This window comes from Oreochromis aureus, linkage group 18, assembly GCF_013358895.1.
Source record: "Oreochromis aureus strain Israel breed Guangdong linkage group 18, ZZ_aureus, whole genome shotgun sequence".
NCBI classification, from domain to species: domain Eukaryota; kingdom Metazoa; phylum Chordata; class Actinopteri; order Cichliformes; family Cichlidae; genus Oreochromis; species Oreochromis aureus.
This window is the reverse complement of record NC_052959.1, coordinates 21,065,946-21,078,715: the sequence shown is the minus strand read 5'-3', so window position 1 is coordinate 21,078,715 and position 12,770 is coordinate 21,065,946. Positions and strand designations below refer to the sequence as shown.

Genomic DNA, 12,770 nt, shown 5'->3' with positions numbered 1-12,770 from the left:
TGAAGCAAAGCAACAGTACCCTCCTCTGTGTGAGCTGATCTAACAGTCTGTCAGGCTGAGCAGATAAAGATGTCAAACACAAACTATTTGGAAGCACGAACTGGAAAACTTGTCCTTATTTTCCCTTCTTGCGTGTTAAACACACAAATATTCTGGAAATATTCAGACACTTTCCGGATAGAGTGGAAATAAAACTAATTAAGAGGTCAAGACAAGACATTGCCTCAGGGGACTTTCATGAGTAAACCGAGGCTCGGCAGATGGCAGTGAATGCAGAGAGCCAGTTTCACACTTTGCTTCGACCCTGTACAGCAAATGTGGGTAGCATAATAATACAAATTAAAACCAGGGGAATGAAACTCTCTCTTTTTCAGGGTCCAGAGTTCACTCAGTTGTTGCAGGTGAGCTTGCATAGGGACCACAGCGTGCCAGCTGCTGTAAATAGTGCTTGGAGAGCATAACGGGGTCAGACAACTGCAGCCAGAGGCAGTGAGCCTCTACATAAATATTGACTCTGCATACATCCCAGCTCACCACACCTTTTAGAGGCTAAAACACAAAGGATGAGTGCATCAAGGCTGGAGCGAGAGAATGAGACAGAGAAACCTGATTTGAATGCTTCCTAACAAAAAAATTAAGGGATGTTTACATGCTCAAGAGGCTGTAGGTGTTGCTGTTGAATGCTGCTCTTATTTACCAAGGTTAAATCCCACCACACAGGAGACTCACAAGTTATCTAAGACTTTTGGAGATAAGACTTTAGTTCTGATTAGACTACCACTCTGAGCCCGATAGCTTGATTTCTGCAGAGGATTCAGAGCAGAAGAACATCCATATTTTCCTCATGGAGTTGAACTGCAGCACTGAAGGCATCTGGAAGCAGATTTCCCATGAGCACTATGCTCCATAAAAGCAGCAGACAGTGACGGCTGTAAATACTACTTAAGTTGTACAAAAGCGTTCATGTACCCCCGGGCAAGTGCCACATTTTGTAGATTTTTTGAAGCGGAAACAACAAGATTGGAAATGATCACCACTTCACATGTCAATGCACCGCTACCTTTTTATTTCTTGAAATGATTAATGTGAAAGAAATGTGACAATAATTATAAGATGAAAGGGTTTTTACTTGTAAAATTTCAGAACTTTATCACGTGTCTCAGCCATCTGAAATATGCATACGTATATGTATGCACAGAGCGTGTGTTATCAGTCATAAATGAGCAAACACATTGTCCAGTTTTGCACGCGGTTTGTCCAAGTGTTGCTGTACACCAGCAGAAGCCATTTCTTAATCTCTATCACTGTAAGCAATCCATGAAAAAAAAAAAAAATCTAGATACTAAATAAAACACGGTTATATTCTGATTATCTTTGTGCAAAGTTAATGAGGGATGATCCCTCAGTGCAGCTGACTGCCTCTGCATTAGTGGTGATGTTAAATGTAACTCCTAATGTCCAACCACACATTTAATTTGTGTTTTATTCAGCATACTGGGATATTTATAATAACTCATATAGTCTTCACCTAGGTAACAGAACAGCCAGAGGAGTCGCCCCCTGCTGGCTATTAAAATGAATGCAGGTTTAGGGCACTTCCTTCTGTCAAAGATCATCCCTCACACTCACCTCTACCAACTCCACCCTGCCTGCACTGTCTTCTTCACCTCTCTTGTGCACTGTCTGTTGCTTTGGATGATATTCAGACTCGTCTGTCGCCCCTACTCCACACCTCACCAGTGTCTCGATGTCCTCGTACATGTCCCACACCAGTCTTACGTTCTTCTTTCCCACTCAGTTAGTTCCTCAATTAGTACCACAGTTCCTCTCTTGGCACCCTATCACATGCTTTCTCTGGATCCACAAAGACAAGACCTTCCTTAAACCTCTCCATCAACACGCCACAAGCTCTTACTCAACATTAATAACCACAATACGGCTCACTGATCTTCACTTCTCTTCTTAATCTAGTTTCAACAGTTCTTTCCCATATCTCCATGGCATGGCTCATCAGCTTTATCTCTTTGTTGTTAATATAGCTCTGCACATGACCTTTGCTCTCTAGGATTGTGTTAAAAAGTCCACTATCCTCTTGTAGACATCACTATACGAGTATGTCATTTAGACCAACCGCCTTTCCATTCTTCATTCTCCTCATAGCTTCATAGCTGCCCTCACTTCATCCATACTGTCTCTGCACTTCCTGATGGAGATCTGGAGGCAGGAGTAGATGAAGGTATAAAATTGAGCATTTAGCAACAAAACATCTTAAAGGAAACTAAATATAACAAATAAAAGAAAACTACATAAGAGGAAATGAATCAAACTCCAGTCTCACAGCAAGCTGCCACCTCTCCTCTCCTCTACTACTCATACATATGTTTTCTCAGCATCACCTGCATGGACTGCACACATATCCATGACCCAGCCTGTTCATTTATGTCCTCTGTAATGGACATTTGTTTTTGGTTTATATCTTTTGACTTATTTGAGGTACCCAACTAAGTTCTGATGTGCTCAATAGAGAACATGTCAGCCCTTCCAGTGATATCTTATATGTTTGTGTGGCCAATCTTAGCTCCGAAGAGGCAGCACATCACAGAAAAAGTTGAACTGAAAGACACTTTTTTCCTCGGTTCTCATGAGGATATGTCCGGGTAAGGCATCAACATACATAAACACAAGGTTTATAATATTACTGCTAACAAAACCTTGGCATATGGTTGCCTATTATTTATGTAGGTGTTGAAAGAATGTCAAATAACCATAGAGAGTCTCCTGCTCTCCCCTACTTCTCCAGAGTCCCAGTTTCCTACAGGTATCCCACAAAAGCCATCAAGAAGACAATCAAAACACTGTAATCAATCTTGTGAGCAAGCCAGTTTCAAAAATACACACTAAAAACTCACAATGACACACCACACTGATGATATCAGAGAAGTGGGCAAATAAAGACACATTTTTTTCATCAAATATTTGTATATTGCACTTGTTTTTAATTTTGTGTATTTAACTTTTTATGTCAATCGTTTTTTGATTTTGGCAGTTTTCAGTCCTCTATGGAAATTTATGTAGCGAGTGCTTCCATCTATTTTACATTCATACAGTGCAGTGGAACGCTTCTTGCTTATGATGGACGGCATTATTAGTGTTTGAGTAAAGTGGAAACTTTTATTAAATTCAGCTTTGAATCAGTGATCGTCATCATAAGTGAGAGGGAAGGTGACTGTGACATTCATTAGGTTTCTGAGCAGCCATAGAAAAGATGGAAGGTAAGCAGCCAGTAGACATAAATATGAATTCATCGTACAGTGTACTTCAGATTGACCTTTATAGTATATGATTAGATCCAAGTGTCTGATCGTATGTCTTAGTGGTTTACAATAAAGTCCTCAGACCAGCCAAGAAAACAGAGTTTTGTCAAGAAACCAAGTGTTTGAGAAAATGAATGCAGCCTAATGATAATTACATCCAAGGCCTTCCATAAAAACACCACATTGATAGAAGTGTGCTGTCCTTCAGGGATTTATTAAAGAGAAAATGAAACACGGCGCTTGATGCAGCTGATGTAAAAAGCAGTCTTGGTTACCGTTTCTTAGTTACTTGTGCAAAAAAAAAAGAGAGAAAAAAAATCAACACTTGGTATTATGGAAGCCAAGACCTTCAAGCAGTGGTCTCTTTGCCCTACAGAGAGAATCTGTTGCTATGTAAACTTGAAAGCTGATGCTTGCAGTTACTGTGTGTGAGCTGAATGAACAGAAAATAACAAAGGGAGAGATGTGAAGAGCACATGTACAGTGAAGGTCAAATTAAAACAGGTCAGGCAGCTCAGATTTAATTTAAATTCTACGGGGGGCACTCCACCAACTCAAAGCAGCATTTGAAACCTATGTTACAGGTAGAAAATTGTTTTCCCCCCTAAGAGCCACTCATCCACGACAAATAGGCTATGGTAATTTAAAGGGGGAGATTGTGGACAGAAGCACTGAGCGTACACAAGAGGAAGCAGAGTCCAATCTTAATAAAGTCCACAAGATAACCTTCAACTGTGGATTTGGATTCGCTGTCATGCTGTTAGCAGCACAGTGTGATGTTTGTAGTGAGCGTGACTGGATGGCTGGGTCGGATTATCTAATGGGCATTCTGGGCACGTGCCTGGGGACCCACGCGCTGTTGGAGGCCCACACAAGAAGCAAATAAAACTAAAACAAAACAAAACAAAACTTTACATTTTGAAACCATACATTATCAAAACTTGGATGGATATTTTATTAGAACAAAATGATATCGTGGCCAGATTTCAGCTCGTCTGCCTCTTTCGCCCCCATAATACTGAGGTTTGTAGTCTCTGAGAGAAGCAGAGAAGTGGCACTGGAAAGTGGTGCTGAGAGGAAGAAAGGGAGGAGATCGTCAAGGAGAACTGCAGAGAGGAAGAAGACAACAACAGGTACAGATGTGTGTGGACACATTAAACATAGTATTATCATTATAAAAGCCAACTATCACATTGGGATAGTTACTTTTTATTTTTTTTGTAAGGCAGTCTCCATTTAGATCTATTCTGTGTACATGTATGCGCGCATTCCCGTATGCTTAGTCACCAAAGACAGAAAAAGCTGATTATCGAAACAAAGTAACTCGATGATCCAGGAATACTGGAAAGTGTCATTGGTTGGTGAAGGATCGGCCAAAGATAATGACGGGGTGAAAGATTGTTCGTACACGACCTCCTTTTCAGTGGATTGGATTAATCAATTCATCATTTTGTTATCGAAATGACAAGAAAGGGTGAAAAATAGTAGAAAAAACTCAAGGTGAATATTCACGTTACAATTGCAGATATTCACATAGAGGAGCAAAAATGGCCAATCACAATTTCGGGTTTTTTTTTCATTCTGGTAATCAATCAAGAAAAAATGTAGAACATGAAAGAAAACAGATTAAACATGGCACAAAGATTTCTTTTACAAGTGTAAAATTCTTGTAAGGATGAGTTAGAAATACTTACGCTCATACTTGATGGCCGCTTTATAAGGTACACCTTGCTTGTATTAGGATGGACTGTTTTTTTTTTAAAATTAATTTTGCATTCAGAACTGCCTTAACATCCCTCAGAGACTATGGTCCATACTGGGATACTGATCACAGCAGAAACTGAGACTCAGTTTCACACCAGGCAATGTTTTTCCAGTCTTGGTAAGTCCATGTGAATTGTAGTCTAAGTTTCCTGTTCCTTGACTGGGAGGAGCACTCAGTGTGGTCTTCTGTTACTGAAGCCCATTAGTTTGACATTTTTAATGTTTAGTGATGCTTTTCTACATACCTTACTTGTAACAAGTGTGTATTTCCTCTGACATCAACAATTCATTTTCACCCACATAACCACTGCTCACTGGATATTCTGCTCTTTGAACCATTCGCTGTAAACCATACAGATAGTTGTGTGAAAAATCCCACATCAGTAGTTTGTGAAATACTCCTGTACTTCCTGCCTTTGATCAACAACCATCAGTATTGTCTTGATCGTGTCTACGTGCCTGAATGCACTGACAGCTCCCATGTAGTTGGCTAATCAGATACAATGAGTTGTTGTATCTAATAAAGTGGCTGGTGAGTGTGTTTTCACTAAAGAGCACTCTAATTATTACAATTAATTCCACAAGCCATTTTAACTTCCTAACACATCTGTTTCCCCTCAAAGGCAGGAGCTAGAGAAGATGACCTCAAATAAATAAATAAATATTTCATTAGCCACCCTGCTGCTACTGCTCGGGAGCCGATCGCATATGGGCTGATAAGAAAGCTCAATAATGCTGTCACGTCTGAAAATCTCTTTGTTATTCAGCTTTCGTTTCTCATCAACCTCTCAGTAAAAGGATGTGCAGGACAGGAATGTCACAGATAAGTATTTTTATTGGTATTCATATGTTTTACAGACTTAAGACTTAAATAACTTGCAGTTTTGTACATCATCACAGACACACAAAGTGCGGCTTTAATCACGCATCACTTATCTTGGAGTCACAACACGAAGCACGACAGTCAAATCAAGGAACATCGAGGATCATTTGGGGTGCATGTAGAAGCGGAAATCGCACCGTTTGATTTTTCAAGTCATTACACAAAAACGAAGAGCTGATCATCACGATTGCCAATCTGCGTACAGTTCACACTCGTCCACAAAATGAGACACAAACACACATGCACATTCAGTGTTCAGCTTCGAGCAGCCACCGCTGGAGCCTGCTGCTGATCAGTGGACTGCAGTTGTCTTCCAAGATACTCCCTGTGAAAGAGAAACACAGTTTTCCTTTTACAGACTGAAAAAGCAACAAACACTAACCATTGTGTCAATTAAGTCCATACATCCTGTTACAAGCAACAAATAAATGCTTATTGTACATTTTCATTATTTGTTTGGTGAGAGTAAGACGAGAAGATCAAGAATACTGCAACTTTCAATACTTCAAGAAAAAACACTTTTTCAATAACAGTATATATTTTTCCTTAAATAAAAACATAACCGTAATTAACCGGTAAGCATATTAAGTTATGATAAATGAGGGATAATATCCACCCCGATCACCACCTGCCTGAATGCTTTCACTTTAATCTATTCTCTGATTGGGTGGATTCTGGATCTTTTATATCCTTTAATGTGAAAACAGGTTTTAATGAAGCTTCTCATTTTAAGAATATGAGCTTCTCCCAGTTATCCTGACTCTGACATGGTGTAATGCTGAAATATAGACCCATTATATATTACTTTGAAAGGTCACAGTTCTCCTTCATGTTTCTTCTTGGCCATAACATTTTTAGATATGCTTCATGACACTCAAATTATCAGCAGCAGAAATATCAAATGCCTCTCAATAGTCTAAAAATGGGAATGGTGAATACTCATAACGACAGAGAATATTTTCTCCTTAAAAATATGCACGCTTAGACTCATCACTATTCTCCTTTTCTACAAAGCAACAGCGCCGTAAGGATGTCCTTATGAAACCACTGTACACTTCTATTTTTGAAGGAGGTTATTTTTTTTTATTTGCCCTATTATGAGAATGAATCACGGCAGTGAGATAAAACAGCACAATATGCATCCAACGCAGAAGCAGCAAAAAGCTTTTTCCAAACAACAGCACAGTACTTTCATGTGTTCGTCTCATACCTCTTTTACTGAAAATACCAAATACCTCTTTGTTAAATATTGACCAAACAACCAGGCTGGTAAAACCACAAGCTGCTATAGATCAACTCAAATATATCAAAGACATACAAGAGCTTTTAAGCCTTTGATCTTTAGCTAACCCTCCTCTGACCCCCATCTACAGGCTTGTACAGAACTTCACGTACACTCATCATGGGTGTGGATGTCATGATAGTTATGGTCCTTTAATGATTTCTCTGAATTGTTCTTGTCCCAGGGTGGTATGATTGTACAGCATACACCTTTAATGACTTTAAAAACAGACCTGGGTGCACGAGCTTGACTTTATTTTGGATTTTCTCTAATCCATGCAGGGTCAAAGCGCGGCACACCAACTGCTGGAGCTGTCAGAGATAACCTTCAGCCCATTCTCAAAAATCAGTTACAGTACGCTGATTTAGAGCACTGCCAGTGAGATTACAAAAAAAAGGCAAATAGCAATAATTGGTAGGATGACTGATGAAGTTAGTGTCCCGCAGCCAAGGCACCTTTTCATATGTCTCTGCAGCTGTTGTAAGAATCAATATTTACACAGCGAAATGAGTCTTGGACATGAAACACTGCATAATATTAAGAAGTATTAGCCACAGTAAAATCAGCAGATTTTCACTGCCGATAGAAAGAAGAAAAAAAATCAAACAAACAAACATGTTTTTTCTTCCTGTGCCCTTGCACAACAATCAGCTCAAGTCAAAGTTGTAGATCAAAAAGAGATCTACAACTTTTTAGGAGTGTAGATATGGACATTACTTTTATAGCACAAAAGAAGAGATCGTGATGCTAAAGTGGATAAAACCAGTAACAATGTGAGTGAATGCCGACCCCAGCGTAGCAGCCAGGTCCTGATCTTTAATGGTTAACAAACAGATGAGCAGTCAGACTTGCTGCCTACATTTCTACCTGTTCATACTTCTAAAGAAGAATCACTATGGTGATCGCTTTGAAGTGTCTCTGTGCTGATTTTCATACGTAAAAAAAAGCTTGCATGTGTGTAACGAGTATGTGTGTAACGGGTGTAATGCCTTTCTCCATCAGGAAATGTACTGAATTACTTTTAAGAAAAGTACAGAATAATGTGTAATACATTACTTTTTTTGAGTAATGACCCTAGGACTAAATACAGCATTGTGCCTTACAGTATAGTAAACACTGGTGATAAGACTGATTCCACATAAGCTGGTTCTTTTGTAGTAGTAGCTGTAGTTCTTTAAATTTGCACTGCATTATAAAAAAAACAGAATCTCTCTTTGCTCCGAGCTGCCTTTGGGGAGTGACTATACATGTAAACACCATCTGTGTACATTCAGTAAAGGCAGCTTGTCTGCATTTGTTACAGTATTTGACAGAAACCTATGTAAATTTCTGTCATTTATGACTTCTGATAAACAAAAAAGTCTCTTATGCACATGTAGATGAATCCCCAATCAACAACTGATTCAAAGTAAAATCCAGAAAAGTTCTCCATTGTTCCTTAATTGTGTTTTACAAAATCTAGCTGTAGTTCATGCAACACCTAAATCCATAATAATGTTAGAATACAAACAAGAATATGGTTATTTGGGAAATCATCAGTAATTCTTGGATTCTCACCGTGTTTTGTTTTTTCAAATTAAAAAGAAAAAAAAAAATCAAATTTAAAAAAGGAGACAGTTCACAGTGACCCAGAGCACAGATTTGAGTTTGTTTGGCCCCCAAAAAACAGGCTGCTGTATGAAAGGCAAACCAATACTATATCATGAACATGTCAAATGTGAGTAGAGAGGACTGTACTTTGGTCTAACTGAGACAAGTTAGACACAGCATAAAGGTGGCCGGACCAGCGATAGCTTAAGGCTTAAATGACAACCAACCGATATGGAGCTTATTGGCAAAAACACCATTCAGTCAAAGCTTGCTGGAGATTTAGAAACATGTCAGAAACAATGACTAGATAACAGTTTGAGCACATTCATGCATGCTGTTGTCATGACATCAGGGGCCTCAGAAAGGTAGGAACAAGAAAATCTTATATTAGAAACAACAAGTCAACCCACTCAAGGTGACAGCGGGTAAGGGAAGCGGCTTTGAAAAAACTCTTCATTGCAATTTAAAAAAAAAAAAAAAAAGTTCTCATCTTATAGATGCATTCACACACCTCTGTTTTCACGCAGGCAATGAGTGTAGGCAGCAGATTCTTCAGTGTGACGAAAAAACCTTGAGACATAGCTCACCCCCTCACATTAAGAGGTCGTGTTATGAGGACTGAAACTAGTAACAAAGTGTTCATCTTAATGGAGAAATATGGCATGAGCAACATTCCTTTCTTTAATTACTATGTTTTTTTGTTTTTTTTTTCAAAAACCACCAAAGTTGCTCAACATGCCCTACACAAAAGGTAGGTGTGGATGGAGGGTGTCTTATAAGAACTACCTGCATAAATAAGGACAGGTGAATGTCTTCAAATGTGATTTATGTGCTGGGCATTAAAATTATGAGCTGCTGCTTTCAAAAGCTACAAGGGAAGAAGAAGAAAAAAAGCTGTGAAACGAAATGTCAATTTCCATATAAAATCTAATTTACTTAGTCTTGTATTCGGGCGTGTGCAGAAATTTTGCATCCATTTTAAACCAGACTTCATACGCAGTTTTAATCCCTGCTTTTCATTCTTCTAAGTAAAACATTCGAAAGCAGCCTTCAGGTTTTTTCTCCTCCTGTTTTAATACACAAGTCTTCCACCTTCATTTGAACTTAACATTCTTTACCTTCACTCTGATTCTTTCATTTTTATTCCCCACGTAAAAACAGGAGAATTTGATCTCAAACAAGATATGGAAGCCAATTTCTGGCATGCAGTAAATGCAGAGGTGATGCATATATACGGTTCTGCGCAACCTTTCATTTCATTTATATTTTGCTTCTAAGTCGCCACACATTCATGCATTTTTCATACATTTTCATGTCTAATCCTTGTACTTGATCATATTCAGAAAAAAATATTTTTTGTTGATTTTAGTTTGTCTTATTTGTTTCTTGCTTGTTGAACAACTTAGCACTGGCTTTTGAATAATTAAAGCATAAGAAAGCTTTCTTTAGGTGAATGAAAATACCAAAGATACAACAATTTGATAGACATAAAAAAGTATTTTTGTACCAACAAGGTGGTTTTCAAAGAGGTACTGAAAGCATGGCACATTTTAGCATGGTGTTCAGTGTGTCCCCAAAAGGAAACAAACAAGAAAACTGGAAAGTAGAGGAGAACAGAAGAAGTAGCAGGCATTTAAAAAAAATACAAACTATTTGCAGGATATGAACAGTATCTGAAAGTCCTGCCCCTAAGAAATTAAAAAAAAAAAAAAATCCATCAAAGACCTGATAGAAGACCTGAGAGATGCATTTGACCCTTCAGCTGAATCTGTTTGCAAAAGTCTCATCAGAAATGGTCTCAGTGAAAGTGTGGCTGTCAACAAACCATTTTTAGGGAAGGGAAACAGGGAGAAAAGGCTGAGGTATGCCAAAGTAAGAACTGGAGTGATAATCACCAGCAACAGGTCTTATAGAGTGATGATGCCAGATTTGACATTATTGGTTCAAATTTTCATCAGTACAGATAATTACAGAGGATGTCAGGAGAGAGTTACAACAGTGAGTGTCTAAAGCCATCTGTAAAACACAGTGGACGCTCTGTAAGGGCTTTGGGCTACATGTCTGTGAGTTTTGTTGGTGACTGTGTCAAAATTGATGGAATTATTAACACAAATTCTAGCCTTCAGATTTTGATCCACCATGCAATACCATCAGAAAAGCTTCTGATTGGCAACACTATTTTTCAGCCTGATAGTCATCCTAAAGACACTGCCAAGGCAGTAAAAGAATACCTGGATAGATAAGCGCATCCTATAAGCCATGGATTGGCCTCCCCACAGCCCAGACATCAATATTGCTAAAGCTTTGTGGGATAATCGTAAAAGAGAACGGAACAAAAAGGAAGCCAGCATCCAAAGAACAGATCTGAATGTCCTTCAAGAAGCCAGGAGAATTATTCCTGAAGAAGTTCAGGCTTTGTAAAAGTAAAACATGGTGGCACCAAATATTGACTTTGAAGCTTGTTAGAATTGTACAAACTCTATTTTTGTCATATATTTTGAAATTACATGTATAGTTGCTGCACCTGTTACATATTTTCCTACCAAAATACAAAGAAATAAGGAGTGTCTCAACACGTTTCCACAGTACTGTACGTGATCTTTGACCTTCCTGGAAATTTCAAGTCACTGAATGCAATGTTCTTCCTCCCTTTCTGTAACTCTTAGTGGTATTTCAAACAAATAAACTTCTGTCCACACATGATTGATCACATAGCCCACTTGGAACATTACTGTAATATTAATCATAATACCTCCATCCACAGTTGCTCAGGAAACTGAAAGTGTGTGTTTTAGATAGCAGCAGCAAAAACAAACATATTCCCTCTTAATGCTAGTTGGCTTTCATTTTTATTGTTTCCAAGAAATCCAGTACACAGAAGACACACAAAGACGGCGAGGTGAAGTGAATGTTCGGAAAATATTGCTAGTGGTGACTTAACCTAAGTAAAATCAAGCATGAAGAGTTTATAATGGTGCTTGCAATGTGTCTAAAGAGCCTAAGAATAAAAAAAAGACAAAAGTTAGCCCTACAGTTTTGGCTATGAAGATAAATATGCATCACAAAGTGTGAGAACTCCAAAGGTGGACATGAACCCCAGCAGATGGACTTCCATCCTCCAGGCATGGAGGATGGAAGTGTCAAACAAAATATTTGGAATATCAACAGAGAAGCAGCAGAAGCTTGTTTGCATAATATTTTAATCCAGCTGTTGGTAATTATAACTGTGCAACTGATAATGAGACATGGAAGAAAAGAGCAGAGGAAATGCAGCCATATGCTGTAGCCAACAATTCAGTGGGTGTTATCATCTTACATTCTGCATCACACACAAGTGTATTAAAATCCATGATGCACAAGTGGGGTTGTGATCACCCTAAAAGATTGCTGCAATCTCAGTCTGTAGGTTAAGAATATGAATGATAGATATGTACAGGATACACTAAATTAAGGCGCCATAGCACCACTAGCATTTTCTAACTGACCATCTTGATACTGTAATTAGCAGCTGAAATTTACTCGAACACATTTATGCCAGTCACAAGCTGCAAAATAGTGTGAACAGTCATCTAAATCAATCTACTTTTGGCAAATAAAATCATTCTTAGCAGAGGAAAGCCACTATCTATGAAACTACACTCTGGGTAAATTCATGACATGAGAAACATACAGCCCAGCACATTTGACATTTTGTGGAACATCCTAGTCTGTCAATATTTTGAACCTAAGTCATGCACATCTTGATCTGAACCCCAGCGCGGCCCTGCTGTCCGCACAGTTATTTTGCCTCATTACACTTGCTTTCAGGGCCATGAGGACACGTTCCGACCATAATTCAAGTAAATGTAAACAAAAATTCAGACAACCGGCTCTCACCCTGCATTAGCCTGATTAGCCAACAGCACATCAAACGCACAAAGGCAGAATCCTAAAAACG

General features: G+C 38.7%; 1 protein-coding gene across 2 annotated transcripts in view; it reads right to left on the bottom strand.

Annotated features, from left to right (window-relative positions):
• Window positions 1-5,895: 5,895 nt before the first annotated feature.
• atp6v1h (ATPase H+ transporting V1 subunit H) overlaps window positions 5,896-12,770 on the bottom strand; it is a 29,018-nt gene continuing 22,143 nt past the window's right edge. For both annotated transcript variants that reach the window (XM_039602644.1, XM_039602645.1), the window contains one exon: window positions 5,896-6,286. In XM_039602644.1, coding sequence (XP_039458578.1) covers window positions 6,217-6,286 — 70 coding nt within the window. In that variant the 3' untranslated portion in view covers window positions 5,896-6,216. The remainder of the gene's footprint in view (window positions 6,287-12,770) is intronic.